The following is an 18,787-nucleotide window of genomic DNA, read 5'->3' as shown; positions in this document are numbered from 1 at the left end:
TGTCTGTTCCTCATCCGTAAAATGAGGATAATAAACTATCTCCCAGTTTGGTTAAGATCGAATAAGATAATATTTTTAAAACACTTAGCATAGTGCCTGGCACACAGTAGGCCTTTAAAAATTTTTTGTTCCCTTAATATTGGAGAACATTATGCAAATATGGGTATTTTAAAGCATAATACTAATCTGTTCAGATACTCATATATATTGTGGTGGTTGTTTCCCAAGCATCCATCACTGAGTAACATTTCCAAAATTTTGAAGAGGCTAAGTCTCAGACATCAAGGAATGTCACTGGATTCATTCTGGCCTGGCTAGATTCAGAATACAAGCCTCTAGAAAATACAGAATATTCCGTTTCAATCAGTGTCACATTCAGGGTCAGAGAATGCTTATTCTCACAACTTTATTTCTCTACTTTCACAGAAAGAAGAGAACTATAAACTGTATCAAGCTGAAATTACATCAAGTCTCAATATCTTCAACCAGCTCCTAGGCAGCAGCAGCACCATGACGGATCAAAACAACAATGAAACAGATCTCACTGTTGGCTTCATCTCCTCTGCTGTAGCTGTCATCTTATTTGGCTCCAATTTTGTTCCAGTTAAAAAATTTGATACTGGCGATGGTAATTCTTACACACACACACACACACACACACACACACACACACACACACACACACACACACACCTTTGACCAGGAATATTCTGATGACAGATATAAAAATTGTCATTTTGTTCCTTTTCAAGCAATCTTTACATGCCATAGTCTTATATATTTTCTTACCATACTCGTCACTTTACTTGGGACTGACGCTCAGTATCCTTCCTAAAATCTCACACCTAAATCTGCCAAGATAAAATCCAGAACCTATATGAACACAACTACGAAACATTTTCCACACAAAAAAAGTCAGGTCTAAACAATTGGAAAAACGTTAATTGCTCAGGAGTAGGCTGATCTGATATAATAGAAATGACAATTCTACCTAAATTAACTTACTTCTTCAGTGCCATGGCAATCAAAGTACCCAAAATTATTTCATAGAGCTAGAAAAAAATAATAAAATTCATCTGGAAGAACAAAATGCTAAAATATGGCACCTAGAACTGGACATAAAACTCCAGATTGTTTTACCAGGGCAGAGAAGAAAAAAATGATCACAGAACTCATTCTAAATACTTCTGCTGGTAGAGCCTAAGATTATATTCATTTAACTAGCTGCTATATCATATTGTAAATTCATTTTGAGTTTTCAGTTCATTAAAACCTGTTGGTCTTTTTCACATCAGCTAGTTTTTAGCCCCTGATCTCACTTTCTCTGTTGATTTTTTGAAATCCAAATGCCAAACTAGATGTATACCTATTGTTTTATTTGACTAGATCCAATTCATCACACCAGCTTGTTAAGATATTTTTAGATTTTGAATTTTATTACCTAATAATATCATTCATCCTTTCCAGTGCTTTCTTATATACAGATTTAATAAGCATGACACCTATATCTTTATATTTTTATCTTCCTTTTGTCTTCATATCTTTATCCAGGTCACAGATAAAAAAGCTAAAAAGAATATAGTTAAGGGCAGAGCTCCACAGAATACCACCAGAAACCTCAATCCAGGCCAATAACAATTTTTAGTGGAAATTTGGAGTTCAGTATTCTGATCAGTTTTGAATCTACCTAACAATCTTATCACCTAGTCCTCATTATGTTGGTGGTGATATTATGATATAGTTGTCTGATGCCTTACTAAAATTTAGATAAGACTATGTATCTATGGAGTGTCCTCAATTAAACAGTCTAGTAACACTTTCACACAAAAAGGAATTATGGTTAGCTAGGCAGGATTTGTTTTTAATGATTACATATTGTCTTATAGTCCATTTCCTTTTTAAGCTATCCCTTCACCAATAACTTCTGGCATTTTCCCAAAATTTCTGCCTTTTTTTCTCTTTAAAAAAATTGAGTTAACATTTTTTCCATTTCTAGGGCCTCAGCACCTCTCCTGAATATTCACCACTAATTGTCATAGTTCAACTACTGTTCAGCAATTCAATATGTCAGAAGTTAATTTCTAGGCAAGAGGTGATAATGACTTGAATTCATGGTAGAGTTAGATTCTCTCATACAATCTCCTTACTTCAATTTTTCTTCCCCGTTAACCATTTTTGTTCTGTCATTTTAAGTTTGATGCTCATATCATCATTTGAAGAAAAAAAGTTGAGTTTAGTAATTCTACCTTCTCTCTCTATCCCATAATCATCTTTCTCTACCCCACTACAAGCAGCAGTTCTGCCACTTCTTTTTTCCCTGACTCTCCACACAGCTTGAAAAAAAAAAGGTTTTGTTGTTTTCTCAGCATGTATCAAAGTGATCATTTCAGATCTGGCTTTAGCATTCTTGAAGCTATTTCTTATACAACTATACTATCCTTTTGTATGCATTCTGGTACTTGCCTACTTGAATCCCATATGGCCTTAAAAATATAAATTTATCAAAAAATATATAAATTTATCATCTTTGAGCAACCACATTGGTCTCTGTTGGCATATCCCCTTTTTCTTCTTCACTGGAATCAGTGATGGACTAGTAAATATTTAAAAATTGGCTTAGAAGGGGAATGTCAGGGCTTGATTTTTTATTTATTTAATCTGCATCATTCACATTTCTCTATCACTTTCTTAAGTTTGGAGTTGCACAAAACAAGAAGTCAAACTCTGATTTTTAGTATTTGCCTGTATCCAGTGAAAATACCTGACTAGAGTTGACTGCAATTATAATTTAATCATTTTGTTCTTGAGAACCCCTAAACACAAACACAACTTCCTTTAAAAAAAAGTCAGATCATAGGATTCGATCTTTATTATTTCTGAACTCAATGAGATCTTCCTCCCTAAAATCTAAGGTACGCATCTCATTATCCTAGCATTTACTTCTTTGTCTTAGTTTCCAAGAATATCATCCTTTCTCCTTTTAGCAATCAGTTCTTCCTCAGCTTCTGAAAGGTAAAATTAATAGCTAGCTATGTAGAAGACTGAAAGGGTACTAGATAGAAAAGACATAAGTAGGCTGCCACACATCTATCAGCAACGATTTATGCTCCAAGAACTATGAGATATTAATGAGGACACCATGACTAGAAATGTCATACATGGAGAAAAAGAGAAAACAGAATAAGAGTCCAGATGATGATGCTTTGATTCTCAAAGAATGTTAAAAGACCCAGAGAAAGGATGATAATAAGACACAGATGAGAATTATAAAGAATGAGAAAAACATGGATAGGTTGTGATCTCTACCTTTGTTGAAGTCAGTGATGTTGTTCAGTTGTTGCAGACATGCCTGACCCTTCATGACCACAATTGGGGTTTTCTTGGTAAAGATATTGATTTGTCATTTCCTTCTCCAGTTAATTTTATAGATAAGGAAATGGAGGAAAAGAGATTTAAGTGACTTGCCTCAGGGCCACCCAGCCAGTAAGTGTCTGAGACCAAACTTGAACCCAGGAAAATGTCTTCCTAACTCCAAGCCCTACACTATCTACTGTACTACCTAGCTGAAAGCAGTACTCACAGATTCACTGAAGCAATGAAGTAAGATGAGATATAAAGTCCTATGTAATCAAATTTATATTGTTAAAATAGGAGATGATAAGGCATGTAACAACTAAGTTCACAGATTTGTGAAGATCATCTTAGATAAAACATTTAAATTATTTTGTAAGATTTAAAACCCTGTTTAAATAGATTTTTATTATTTTCTATGTTAAAGGACTGCAATTTTGAGATTATGTCATTCTGTGGTTAATAGATATGGAAACAGGATCAGAGAGTTTAAACAACTTACTCATGGTCTCATAGCCACTAAGTTTTGGTGCCAGGATATTCTGACCATAAAATCTCTTCACGTTTTTCCTTTTTTGTAGCCCACCCAAATGCTTTCTACCTTTTTAAAAAAATATTTCCATACTGATGTATATTTTATTGATAGCTATTTCATTACCCTCATATCCAGTCCTTAATTTTGAACAAAGTGTATACCCTCATTGCTCTATCCCAGTGGAGTCACATCCTAGGGAGCTCTCAATTATATCAATCAATTAATCAATTGAGAAAAATGCATTAAGCATCTACTATGTGCCACACTGTGTCAACCATTAGGAATACAAAAAGGGGCAAAAGACAGTCTCTTCCCTCAAGGAGTTTATAATCTAATGGGGGAGACAACATGTAAAGAAATAATTGCGAAGCAAGTGTTAAACAAGATAAATAGGAAAGGTTAACAGAAGGAAGGCTTTGAAATTACCAATGAGACTATACATTTTTTAACTTTTTGTTCACTTTGTTACCCCTTATTAACACATTCAGGTGTAAGTATCTGAAACAATAATATAATTTCTGCCCATATCTATTGTTATTGTCTCCTATAAAATTTCTGACTTAGAATCTACCTTTCTATATTATGCTTCTGAAGAACCTTATCATTCCACTAATCAAAAGAATAGTATCGATTTCTTAACAACCGCTTGTAAAAATACCCAGGTTTTGGTTTTTTTTTAATTCAGTATTTAACAGAATGGAAGGGGAAGTTGCTTATTGGATTACCTATTTGTATATTTCTTTAGTCTTTTCATCACATATCATGATTCCTAAATACCTCAATCATTATTCCCTTCATGCCTGCTGTTTTTAATGGCAACTGATTTCACAAGATAGCTAGGTAGCATTCACCCATTTCCTTTGGCCTGAGTTGAAAGTGCCCTTCATCAGATCAGCAAATCACTAAGCAAATACATTCTTCCCCAGCTGTAATTAGATGTAGTCATAGACTGGCCAAGAATCTTTAATTCCTCTCTCCTGAGCCATGGATCTTAAAGCAAAGCCATTTTCTGACCCCGTTCTCTTAGTAAATGGTTTACTTTCAATACTATGCTTTTCTTTTCTTAAGTCCCTACCACCAATTTAAAGTAGTGGGGAAAATGCCATCTGTGTACCCAGATCATTCTGTTTCTCTTCTAGTGCTTTACTGCCCCCTAGAGAATCTTTCTAGGTCCTAATATTGATATCATTTATTCCCACTTGAATCATCAGAAGTGGCGATTGGTCAGGGAGTTTGAACAAGTCTCAGAAGACAAATTCATAATGTGCCAGATTCCTGGGGTATGAGGACATCCTAATTCTAGTGTTAGTCATGGGAGGTCAGCATATGACTAACTCAGCATCCCTCAGTAGGAAATCGCAGACTCCCAACACATATATATCTCTTCTGTGACGGGTGACAAATGATCTCATTCCTAGTGGTCTCTGTGGTTCTTTCTTTCATTTTGTGAACAAAAAAAGCTCCTTTCTAGGAATGTCAAGATCAACAAAGAAGAGAGTGAGAGGAGATCTGGAGAGAACTAGATATTTTATATGTAGCTCCAAATCCAGAGAAATTCCTCTTTCTCCTCGGTTTCATTTTTAGAGACACAGCACTGTGTGTAATAGGGGACAAATGATACTTGAGTTCAGGAAAGATCTGGGTTGAAATCACTCCTCTGACTAAAAGCTATGTGGTCAAAGACAAGCGAATCTTTCACTCTGAGTCTCAGATAACTCAATTGTTTAAAAAAATGGTAGTGAAAAGGAATACTACTACTTTTAATAGCTACCTCTAGCTACCTCAGGGGACAGCTGGGTAGCTCAATGGATTGTGAGCCAGGCCTAGAGATGGGAGGTCCTAAATTCAAATCTGGCCTCAGGCACTTCCTAGCTGGGTAACCCTGAGCAAGTCACTTGACCCTCATTGCCTAGCCCATACCATTCTTCTGCCTTGGAGCCAATACTCAATATTGACTCCAAGACTGAAGGTAAAGGTTTAAAAAAAATAACTTCCTCATAGGGATGTTGTTTGAGTCAAATGAGAACATGTAGAGTATCCCAAAAAGTCTTAGTGTAGTTTTAAACTATTAAAGCTTAAATAATTTCTAAACTTTAAAATATTCTGTTAATATCAGGAATACTGATAATTTTTCCACCCTTCCTATTCCAAATAGTTGTAGAATCACAGTCTTTTTGTGGAAAGAACCTTAGTAACTGTTTTTCTCTCTCTAACCCATACCCAAAAAAGAATCTATACCAAAACATTCCCAAAAAAGTAAAGTTAGTCAGTATTTGCTTAAAGATCTTCCATCAGAGGGAATCTGCTACTTTTCAAAATAGCTTATTCTATTTTAAGATAGCTATAGCTATAATTATTAGGAAAGGTTTTCCTGACATCAAGCATAAATTTTTCACTGCAACTTGCATTCATGATTCCCCATTTTGCCCTAAGGGATCAAGCAGAACAAATTTGCAACTTCTGTCATAGGACAGTCTTTGAAATACCTGAATACTTCTATTATGTTGAGTCTCCTCTACTCCAATCTAGCTCTAATCTAATCTAACTCGAATCTACTCTGATCCTCTAATCTAATCTAACTCTAATCTAACTCTAATCCTCTCTTCTATAGAATGGAATCAAGTGTTTCACCATCCTGGTGTGGATCTCCTCTTGACATCCTCCAACCTTCCAAAGATCTAATACACAGACCTGAACACAATATGTTCAAATAAGATCTCAACAGGTGAATGTTGCAGGATTACTACTATATCCTCATTCCTGAAACTCAGCCTCTTAATGCAAGTTAATACTGAGTAGCTACTTTAGCCACAATATCTCATTGCTGACTTATATTGAGCTTGCAATCCACTTGTAACCCCCTTAATTCTTTTCCAAACCCTGCTTTCCTTGTCTTATGAACATGAAATTTTCTTGAAATCAAACAAAAGATTTTAACATATATCCCTATTAAATTTCATTTCATAAATGCCAACCCAATATTCTAGAAGGTCAAGCTATTTCTGGGTCTTGTCATAAAATATAATGGCTATCACTTTTGGCCTTGTATTAGCTGAAGATTTCATAAGGATGCCACATATGATAATATATCTCCGTTAAAAATGTCAAATAGCACCTGGCCAAGCACAGACTCTTAGTATACTCTACCAAAGAAGTAAAAGGATAAGTATTTTATATAGCACCTTCTATGTCCTAGGCACAGTCCTGAAGTGCTTTTTACAAATATCTCATTTGATCCCCAGAACAACCCTGCCCAGCTAGTTGCTATTATTATCATCTCCATTTTAGAGTTGAATAAACTGAGGTTGTGACTTGTTCAGGATTATTTGAATTTAGATCTTCCTGACTCCAGGTCAAGCACTCTCGCTATTGTGACACCAGCTGCTTCTAGACAACTAGTGACAGCCAGGTTTCCTGATGACTATCTTTCAAGTTGGTATAGAATCATTAACTATTCAGCTCAGCTTTTTCCATATTATCCGTAAGAATAGCAGAAGATACTTTATCAAGTCATTTTTCTAAAAGCTAGATATACTTTACAAAATTTTTCTGATCTGACAATCAATCTGTTATTGTTCGGTTTTTTAATGAAGTTAGTCAGATGTGACCTGTTCTTGATGAAATTCTTCTGGTACCCTTTCTAGATACCCACTAACCATCTATTTAATAGTATGCTCTAGATCAGTGTGATTCCAAAAGTGGGCGCTACCACCCCCTAGTGGGTGCTGCAGCGATCCAGGGAAACGGTGATGGCCACACTTTTTTTGTATTACATTCTATTCTGAGTTCAATAAATAGTTTCATAATTTCCAGGGGACTCTAAGTAATATTTTTTCTGGAAATGGGGCTGTAGGCCAAAAAAGTTTGGGAACCACTGATCTAGATCTAGAGCAATGTTGGCAAAATATTGGCATGCCTGCCAGGCAGGCACTGAAGAAGATACTCTATTCCCCCTCTCCTAGTGCCCGAGGACATTTTTGCATGCCCCACCCCTCTGTCCTGCCACCCAAAGCAAGTACATCCCCCTTCTGCTCTCTGGGGTAATGTGGGGGCTCACTGGCAGCTTGAAGTTGCAGTTTGGGCATGTGGAATTGAAAACCTTCACCAATGTTGCTCTAGAGATTACAGAGGGGGAAAGAGTCAGCATTAGAATTAGAAGCTGTTCTTCTGACACACTGGCTGCATGATCCCAGGCAAGCCATTTATCAGTCAGTGATCCCAGGCCACTCAGTAAGACTGTAAGTTTGGGACAAGTGTCTACTGGCCCTTAGAAGAGAAAATTTATCACCAAGACTTGCTCCTCCCTACAATGATGAAATTAAAAGTCTGGTTAAACAAATTATTAAGAATAACATTTTCTAAAAATTTCTCAGAAATTAAAGTCAAACTCAGTGGTTTAGAGTTTATAAATTTTATTCCAATGCCATTTTAAAAAAATCAAATTATGTCTTTTTCACATATTATGGAACCCTTTCTGTTCTTTGTTTCCCAACCTGGATCATTTCTTTTATCCTCCCAGAGAACATTTTCCCTGATAAACTGGTGAGGAGAGAAGCATTCTTCTAACCCCTTCACCTCATATAAGAGACAATTCAATTTGTACCCAATAAACACATAGTTTGTGACGGAGCTCCTTCTGTTTCCTCCACAGGCAATCTGGTAGAGTTCTCTCTTTCTCTTCATATTTAATGAGACTCACATCCTTGAGTTTTCAATGACATCTATACACCATTCCTTCTGCTAAATTAGGAGCAAATTGCCGTGTCTCTTTATTGTACTATGGCTCTGTACCATTTATAGTTAACTGTTATCTTTTCCTACCACATTAATTGATTGATAACTAGTTCTAGGGTATGAGCAGATTCCTCATAATCGTAGCCAATGCATATGATAGCCTATAACCAGCCATTATCATTGAGGTGGTTTCTCAGGCAATTTCCTTCTCATTCCTTTTCTTCTCTTCTTTCTTCTAAGTCGGGCTAAAACTTACAACTTATTTGCTTATGGCTCTAGCTGCTGTCTTTTAAGTGGACCTTTGGATCATGAATTTTCCTATCTCGTTTGAAGTATGACTTTGATCATTTTTACCAATAGTGGGGGAAATCCAAAGGAGTAAGGGAAAACCTTCAGGAGATGTATCCACCTGCCTTACCCCTTTATCACTAAACACCGAAGTCTACTTAGAACTTAGAAAGTATATTTCATTTTTAGGAGGCCAACTTCTAGCTTTTCACCATGTCCTAGGCCAGAAACAATTAAAACAATTTAACTGTATGTGCTTACTTGACCTAGTAAGAATCATATCAACATGGATTTTAGGAAATTGATGTGGTAGATTTTCAGTATCATTTTTCTTTGGTAGATAATGGCAACCAGGATGGTCCCAAGATGAAAGTTAAAATTATTCACTAATTTCTTGTTGTTGTTAGAAGAAATCTAGTCTGCCTTGCATAATTCATAAAGAAAGAAAATACAAGTGTTTCCATAATATCTCAAAATATATACCTAGTAACAGTAACATTGAAATGTGAATCACTGAAAACAAATTATTGCTTTATTGTCAGGAATGTTTCTTCAGTGGATTCTCTGCACTGCCATATGGACTGTTTCCTTAGTGGTCAATCTGTTACTCCATTGTCCCAAGTTTTGGCCTCTTGCAATGCTTGGGGGTTTTATTTGGGCCACAGGTAATGTATAGAATATCTTTTATTACTTAAAAAACTCTGACTAAAATAATGCACATTCACCTACTTCTATACCGATTTGATGTGTCATTTTTTCCAAGCAATCAGAAATTATTAACCCAACATTTTATTAAGATATGAGAACTATTTTTTATAAATATATGCCTCTGTAAATACCATTAATCAAAAGAGGAAGATATATTCTATCGGGGGCAGCTGGGTAGCTCAGTGGATTGAGAGTCAGGCCTAGAGGCGGGAGGTCCTAGGTTCAAATTTGACCTCAGACACTTCCCAGCTGTGTGACCCTGCGCAAGTCACTTGACCCCCATTGCCCACCCTTACCATTCTTCCACCTATGAGCCAATAAAAGAAGTTAAGGGTTTAAATAAAAAAGATATTTTTCTATCTATGTTTTCAATTTTCAGTACCTTAATTAGATCAAAGTCAATCCTCTCCACCCAACTCTCCAATGCCAAATTGTTCCTTGATTCAATTCAATTCAATTAGCATTTATTATTGCTTCTAAATAATTACTACAATAGGTGCTGTGTCTAAAAAGACTAGTGGCAGCTAGGTAGTGCCATGGATAGAGTGCTGGAACTGGAGTTAGGGATATTGGAGTTCAAATTTGAATTCAGATACTAACTCTGTAGCTCAAGGCAAGGAACTATATCGTTCTACCTCAGTTTCCTCATCTGTAAACTAGTAGTAAAAATATACTACCTCTCCCTCAGAATCATCAAAAGGAATAAGATGTTATAATATTCATAAAACACTTTGTCAACCTTAAAATACTATCTAAGTTTGAGCTATTATCATCATTCTTATTCTTGTCCGCAAAGAGCTTATATTCTACTGTTGAGATAACACCAATATACAGATTGGCAAATGTAATGCATATACACAATATATAGATACAACATATTTTTAAAGCAATGTCACACTGAGGAGAGAAAAGCACTGATAACTCCAAGGATCAGAAGTCTTGAGTTGGAGCCAATAGCAATAGCTAAAATTAATATAGTATTTACTAAGTGACAGCCACTTGATTCTCACCACAACCCCGGGAGTTAGATGTTATTGGAATCCCCATTTTACAGAGGAAGAAATGGAGATGAACAGAGTTTAAATGACCTGCCTGAGGTCCAATGGCTAGTCAAAATCTCAGGTCAAATCTGAACTTACATCTTCTTGACTCGAGGTCAAGGAACTCTATCCACTGCACTACTATGGAAAGTGAAGAAAGCTCAGAAAGGAGCTAGGCATTCCGAAAGGCACGAGTGAGGAAAAGAACATCCCAAACCTAAAAGAGATGTCTGGATGTGGGATGCATTCTATACGGAAAGACTATCCTGGAAATGTCACCTCTCCCACTCTCCCTCTGGGCTTTCATTCTTACTCCTTAGTTATACTTCGTAAACTAGCTTTCCCACTCTGAGAAAGCATCCTCTAAGACAAGACACCAGCATGTGACCAAGTTAAAAGCATCCTCTTCCTGTCTCACTAATAATACCTGCAGTAATGTTGTGAGGAACAAGTTAAAAAAAATATCAGCAAAGTGTCTTGCACAGTGCTTTGGACACATAGCAAGCAGGTAGTTAAATAATGCCTGTTTCCTTCTTCCCCGGCCTCTGCCTTTTTCTGTGAGCACCTGCCCCTTTTAAAGTCTAATAAAGATGGGAAGTAGAAACAATTGGTCATACTATACTGGCTTGGGACTGAAGAGAATATTATGTTTACCTAACATTTCAAGGTTCACAAAGGCCTTTCCTTATAATTACCTATAAGAGGCACAGGTAGTTGTTTTTTCCCATTTTACGGATAAAGAAACAGAATTCAAAAGTTAAGCAACTTGTCCAGGGAAAAAGGGTCACAGGGTTACCAAAGTATAATTTAAAACAGGCCTTCTGGGCTACCCAATTTTATATGTGGTATAATTTTTGGCAAATTCCCTCATACATCATGACTAAACAATATCTCTACTATTAATCTTGCTGATGCCTGAAGTTCCACAATTATAGTTTCGTTTATTTGACTTCGTAAAACAGGATTTTTGCCCTTAGTCATAAAACTGGGAGAGGCAATTCTTGAGAACACATCTCATTTTCTACCTTTGACAGGAACCTTTTCTTATTCTCCCCTTCTCTCTGCTTAAAGTAATCTATAAAACGATTATTTATACATGTTTCTGTGTAAAAATGGCTCCCTGCCCCCAAAACAATGCACATTTCTTGAAGGCAAGAATGGTTTCACTTTTGTCTTTATATTACGGGTGCCTGATAGAGTGCCTGGCACAAAGTCAACAGTAAATACTTACAGAATGAAGTGAATTGAAAAGGAATGGAATGGAATTCTTTATCAGAGAATGTTGACACTCTAAGGCTGAGGGTTCTTGACCTTGAGTCATGGATTTCTTTGGAAGTCTAGCAATGACTAGGGACCTCTATTAAAATATGTTTTTAAACAAATAAAAAAGGCATAAGAGTACCAAGGAAACCAGTAATATTGAAGTACTTTTGACATCCATTTTTTAAAGTTCATGGACTCCAGACTAAGAACCATTGCTCTAAGGGCTCCTATAAGCCATATAGTTCTACCCCCTCTTTTTACAGATGAGAAAACTAAAAAGCAAAAAATTAAATTACTTTCCTATTATCATCTAGTTCAGGGGTCGGCAACATATGGCTCTTGAGCCATATCTGGCTCTTTTGAGGGCCAGATATGGCTCTTTCTGCAGGAGCCATAAAGTCATTTTTTTTTCAGGCGCTGTTACAGGAGCGCGCACTGTGAGCACTGTACGGCTCTCACAAAATTACATTTTAAAAAATGTGGCATTTATGGCTCTCACAGCCAAAATAGGTTGCCGACCCCTGCTCTAGTTGAACAGAGAGTGAGGATTCAAACCCAGGTCTTTGAGATTCAATCAGTTACACAGTAGTGAGAAATAATCACATTCTTTTCTCAGAACAGGTTTTGATAAAGAGAAATGTAGAGAGAAAGGGGAACAAAAAGAAGCTAAAGGCATGCTGAACTTTATCCACTTTGGTATGATTTAGGCAATGAATTTTCTCCTGGGCTAGTCCAATTTCTAATAGCTTACCCCACAAGGTAAAGGGTTTTGGTTAACTCGTTTATACTATGAGGGTGGTCAAACTGGCTGACCTTTCCGATTTCTAAGGTTTGTTCCTGATATAAATCCATTGTAAGCTGATAGGCAATGGTTTTATGTATGTGAACGCTCCTGTCCACAACCCAGTTCATGATTTTTCTATAACTAAGGGTCTGAGAATTGTGTGCCCTTCAGAAAGATTGTGATATATCCAGAGTCAGAGGTGCTTTTCAGGTACAAATCCAGCTCTATAGCCTAATTTACCTCAATCTAAAAGCACAGCCAGCATAAAACTACTACCATGTTCAGCATCAGCAGTGCTTTCTAAAAATAGCATGTGCTTGAACAAAGGCACATGCCAAGGCTGAAGAGTGTTTCTTGCTGAGTAGCTCTGCCCAACATTTTTCTGCAAAATATCTTGCTTGGAGAGTCTTGCTTTTCAACTTTACAACTTTAAAATGTATACAAAAGAAATATACAACCATTAATAAATGGGGAGGTGGGTGCATGCCAAAGTGTTGAGCATAATCTAGGCAATGAGTTGCTATTAATTTTCAATTAAATTGAGTTTTCCTTCTAAATATATTTTTCTGGTAGTAAAGACTCTTTTCCCATGATTTTTATCTTGCAGGTAACATCACTGTCGTTCCAATTGTTAAAACAATTGGCTTAGGCCTTGGACTTTTAATCTGGGGATCATTTAACTCCCTAACAGGCTGGGCAAGCTCAAGGTAACCCACTTCAGAGAGTTGTCATTAGCAGCCAACCCTTATTGAGCTCCTCCTCCTCCTCTGGGCAAGGCACTATATTAAACACTAGGGATACAAAAGAGGTTTATGAGACAATCTTTGAAAAGACACCTCCTTCCCTCCCTTTTTTCCATTAAACCTTTACCTTCTGTCTTTGACTCAACACTGCATATAAGTTTCAAGGCAGAAGAACAGTCAGGGCTAGGCAATGAGAATTAAATGACTTGCCCAGGGTCACACAGGTAGGAAGTGTCTGAGGCAAGGTTTGAACCCAGGACCTCTTATTTCTGGGTGCCTCTCTCTTCACTAAGCCATTTAGCTATTCTCTCCCTCCCTTCTTTGTGGAGGTAAGAGACTATAGGTATATGTAAACACCATTCAAATGATTCAGTTGGCATGTTGGTTAGTTTTGATCACTCCTCTCATTTTATTTCTTTGATGTATGTTATATACCCACTGGGTAAGAGAGGGACCCAAAAATAATACCTGTAGAGAGCTTCGCAAGCTTTAAAATATTTTATGTTGGCTTTTATTATATTTGAGATGAGGGGAAATACAAAACAAAAGATAATAATTTTTTGTCTTGGACTCCTTTTAGAGCCTATCAAAGCCTAGACTAACACTATTCAAATTAAACATGTAGAAATCATACAGGGTAACAAAGGAAACCGATTATATTGAAATGCAGTCATCAGGATCCCAGATTAAGGGAATTCTGATCTAGTAGTATACCCATATCCCTGAGCAAGTAGAAAGAGCACTAATTCTAAAGTTGTGGAGCCCTGGGTTCATGTCTCACCTCTGCAACCTCAGACAAATCACTCTATTTCTCTAGATCTCCGTTTTATTATCTATAAATAGAGATTAGAACAGATCATTGATAAACGGTCTCTTCTGCTTCAAATCTGATCCAAGCGCCCATTCAGCCTCTTAAGATTTTAAGTTGCATCCTGATATCCAAGCAGGTCTTTCTAAAGAACACCAACCCTTCCCATCCCACTTGTGCACATCCCCTCCTTCCCCCAATTCATGAATCAATGCTTCCAGAAAGAGAAGAAACAGAATAAGAGAAGCTGGATATAGCACCAGATGTCTTCACAGCATCTAGCCAAGCTTACTGCTAATTTTGGATTTAGTCTTTATATTGAGGGAAAAAATTTAATTTTATGATTTCAAGTTGCAAACAAATTTCAGTTCTGTTGTCATTCAAGGGATTTTTAGTATTAAGATTTCCTCACAATGATGAAATTACAGTACGCACTAAATGAAACAAATGTATCCTGTTTCCGACTTCATTACTTCTACAATCCTATGATTTCATCACTATTGATACTAATGTCTGGCACATTGTTCATTGCCACATCCATCCTCATCCATGCACTGGGACAGCAAGATTGAAAGCCAAGCCTAGGAACGGAAGGTTCTGGGTTCAAATTTGACCTCTGACACTTCCAAACTCTTTGACCTTGGGCAAGTCACTTAGCATCCATTGACTAGTCCTTATTGCTCTACTACCTTGGAATCAACATACAGTATTGGTTCTAAGACAGAAGGTAAGAATTTTAAAAAATAAAAACCTATATTGGATGTACTTGTCAGAGCATATACCCTACTGGTCTTGTCTCAGAGCATCCAGAGGTACACAGGGTGGCATGATAGCAGGCCTTTGGCAGAGTAAGACATTTATGCATGTATTTTGTATTTTCATGTATGTATATGTCTGTATTTATATAAATACACACATAAATACATATAATTTTATATACACATCCCTACAATCATATATATATAAATATATATATATATATAACCTAAACATACATATATATCTATGTGTTTGCCCATGTATAGTTATATATAGCCATGTAGAGACAACTTAAACATATACCGATCTGCATATATGTAACTCTGTGTGTGTGTGTAAAACCTATATATAACCATTGTACCTGGACAAATTTCAAATGAGAGGTGCAAAGAAGTAAGCCAAACTTTAGGAGAAAAGCATTTTTACTTAAATTTTCATTACAATTTTAAAGAAAATTCATAGTAAGGGAACTTATTTAAAATACGATCAAGTTATGAAAAAGAATTACCTCTATTAGTATTTGTTTCATAAGATTAAAGCCTTCATTGAGGATGGGAGGTAGAATATACTTTTCTACCTTTGAAGTCTTCCTCCAAAGCCTAATCAAAGAATTTTTTCTTAAAACCAGAGTCTCAGCTGGGGAGGGGAGACCAGGCATATCTTCCACATGGAAGCCTTCTTCCGTTTTCTAATGGTGGCAGAACGGGACCCTAGATCCTCAAAAGTTATGCCAGTGAAATGGAAGCTTTAAACCTAATCCAGCTTTGTCGGGATTTTTTGATTTTTTCAGATTTGGATGGTTTGGGATGGATCCTGAAGAGGTATCAAGGCCCTTGCTAAATTACATCGGAGCTGGACTTTCCGTGATAAGGTACCCAATTATTTCTGTGTCCTTCATTTGGGGGCCATCAGATATTTTCATAGTTGATCCTGATGGACAGTGGTTTAAGTTCTGAACTTGAAGTCAGAAGGACCTAATTTCAAATCCTGCTTCAGGCATTTGGTAGCTTTATAACATCAGGAAAGTCACTTTGTCTCCTCAATCATTAGTAAAATGGACAGAATAATATCATCTGGCTGAATAAATCGTGGCATTTGAATGCAATTGAATATTATTGGACTCTAAGAAATCATGAAAGATAGTTTCAATAAAACATGTGGAATCTTATATGAACTAATGCAGAATGAAGTAACCAAAAACAGAACAATTTATACAATAACGACAAAGTTGTACAGAGAAGAAACTTTGAAAGACTTTAAGAGCTCTAATTAATGCAATGACTAACCAATTACAAAGGGCTGCAGGTGTACCATGTTATTTATGTCCAGACAGAGATGTGATGGACTCTGGATATAAAATAAGATGTACTTTTTGATATGACCAAGGCGGATTTTGTTTTACTTGACCTCACATATTTGTTTCAGTAATTTGTTATTCTTTTTATGGTTGGAAAGAGGGTGGAAAGAGAGGAAATTCGTTTTCTTAATAAAAAAAAAGTAGATGTGATTTTTAGAAAGTCAAAATAATAATTAGAATAAATAGAATATCACCTACCTCACTAGGTTGTTGTCAGAATTAAATGAGATAGCTAATGTGCAAATTTCTGTGCAAATATTAGTGTGATAAAGAGAGGAAGAAGATGATGAACTGATTAAGAAAAATCAAGTCCATTTATCAAAGCCTAACAAAAATCTATGTGACAAGTGTGGAGAGAGCCAGGATGGGAGTCAAGAATACCTGGATTGCTTGTTTCTGATGTATATAATTTGCATGACACCCCATGTCCCATAATCAGGTCACTTAACCTCTCTTTGTGCCAGGCAGGCAGCTCCCTAAAATTTTAAGTTGCAGAATAAATGTAGATCTCTATCAACAAAGGACTTTTCCTCATTGGAAATCTCCCATACCAATGAAATTGCAAGAAAAGAACAGTTTTTTTCTATCACTACAGCTCTGAAAAATGATATGGAATAGCTAATTCAATGACTATCACTTTCTCTCCTATTTAAACAAATTGTTTCTTATCATTAGTCCTGCTCTACTATCCAAACCCACAATTTCTCATCTATTTACTTAGACTTCACACTCCAAGCCCCAATTCTATCCTAAGTCTACCCATCTACTCACCTAAGAACAAATGCACTAAATCTGAAACTGAAGTTTGAGGACCCCTTAAACCTTGTTCTGATACTGTTTCAAATATAAGGGCAATCATCCCTAAAAAGGGGAATATATATGTACAATAAGCATATATTTTTATAAATGAATAAAATTTAGATGAATTTAAATTGAATGTATGGTGATGGATCCTGGCTTTCTTAATCTTAAAACAATTTTATGATTTTTGCATAACTTAAATAGCATTCTATATTTCAATCACTCAGTTTTCTGTCATCTGCGCTACCCAGAAGCCAGCCTCAGCCTTGATTTAGTAGATTTAAATCCACGCCTACTTGTAACTTATTTTATTCTTTCATAAATTGTGCCCAGAATCATATCTCTGTTTCTCAGACATTGTTCTTCTAGAATCCCTCCTTTAAGAAAAAGGAAGCCCAATCTTACAAAATTTATACTGAGGCTTCTCATGCATCTCACTGATGCATCTCACCTCTCAGATGTGCTTTCCCTTAAGATTCCCATAGTAGCAGAATAAACAAAGAACCAGAGGAAGCACATACTGGGCCTGAGATGACCCAGAAGCCCGAAAGTCATCATCTCCTTCTTCCTGGAGTGCCCCTATCATAGGAAAAGTCAACGTAAATCTGCAATATGCTATTCATGCCTACCACTGGTGACTGATTCTAGCTTTCGAAGCCAGCCTTTTGTGCACTATCACAAATTAACTGCTATATACTAAACAGTTAGCAAACATTTATTAAATCCTATGTGCTGGGGCAACTAGGTGTGGAGTGTCTAGGTTATGGGGTCTGGTGTCAGGAAGAGTCATTTTCCTGAGTTTAAATCTGACCCCAGGTACTAGTTATATAACCCTGGGCAAATCAGCTAAACCTATTTGAATCGGTTTCCTCATCTATAACATGAGGTAAAGAAGAAAATGACAAACCACTCCAGTATTTTTGCCAAAGGGGGAAAAAACAAACAAACTTAAAATGGGGGTCAGGAAGTAGGATGTGACTGAAAAATTAAAAAAAAAACACTTCTATCTCCTAAACATTTTGTACTAAGAAAGGCTACAAAGGGGAAAAATAAAACAACAACAAAAACCATGACCTCTGTCCTCAAGGAGCTTACACTCTAAAGATGAAAATAGCATGGAAATAATTATGTACAAGATATATACAGGATGGACAAAAGGTAATTTCAGGAAAGTACTAGCAGCAAGGGGAATTGGGAAAAGCCTACCCCAGCAGTTGGGATTTGAGCTGGATATTGAAGGAAGAAAGCCAACAAGAAACGGTGAGGAGGGGAAACCATTCTGATATGGAGAGCCATAAGAAAAATCATGGAGTTGGGAGATGGGAGGCAAATAAGTCAGCAGGACTGTGGACTGCAAAGGCTGTGGAGAAGTCAAGAATGAAAAGTCAGAATAAGTAGAAGTTCAGGTTGTGAAAAGCCTTAAAAAATGTTACAGAGAATTTTATATTTGATCCTGGCCACAATAACCACTGGGGACTGCTGAGCAGGGAGGGAGGTGGGGTAATGAGAATCAGACTTTTGTCAGAAAGGAAGGAAGGAAGGAAGGAAGGAAGGAAGGAAGGAAGGAAGGAAGGAAGGAAGGAAGGAAGGAAGGAAGGAAGGAAGGAAGGAAGGAA

At 36.6% G+C, this 18,787-nt stretch overlaps 1 protein-coding gene across 1 annotated transcript in view; it reads left to right on the top strand.

Moving 5' to 3' along the window:
• Positions 1–510: 510 nt before the first annotated feature.
• TMEM144 (transmembrane protein 144) overlaps positions 511–18,787 on the top strand; it is a 55,248-nt gene continuing 36,971 nt past the window's right edge. The window contains exons 1-4 of the mRNA XM_044680847.1: positions 511–628; positions 9,451–9,573; positions 13,311–13,410; positions 15,804–15,884. Coding sequence (XP_044536782.1) covers positions 511–628; positions 9,451–9,573; positions 13,311–13,410; positions 15,804–15,884 — 422 coding nt within the window. The remainder of the gene's footprint in view (positions 629–9,450; positions 9,574–13,310; positions 13,411–15,803; positions 15,885–18,787) is intronic.

The sequence above is a fragment of the Gracilinanus agilis genome, chromosome 6, assembly GCF_016433145.1.
Source record: "Gracilinanus agilis isolate LMUSP501 chromosome 6, AgileGrace, whole genome shotgun sequence".
Lineage (NCBI taxonomy): Eukaryota > Metazoa > Chordata > Mammalia > Didelphimorphia > Didelphidae > Gracilinanus > Gracilinanus agilis.
The sequence above is the reverse complement of the archived record's forward strand: the minus strand, read 5'-3'. Positions and strand labels throughout refer to the sequence as shown.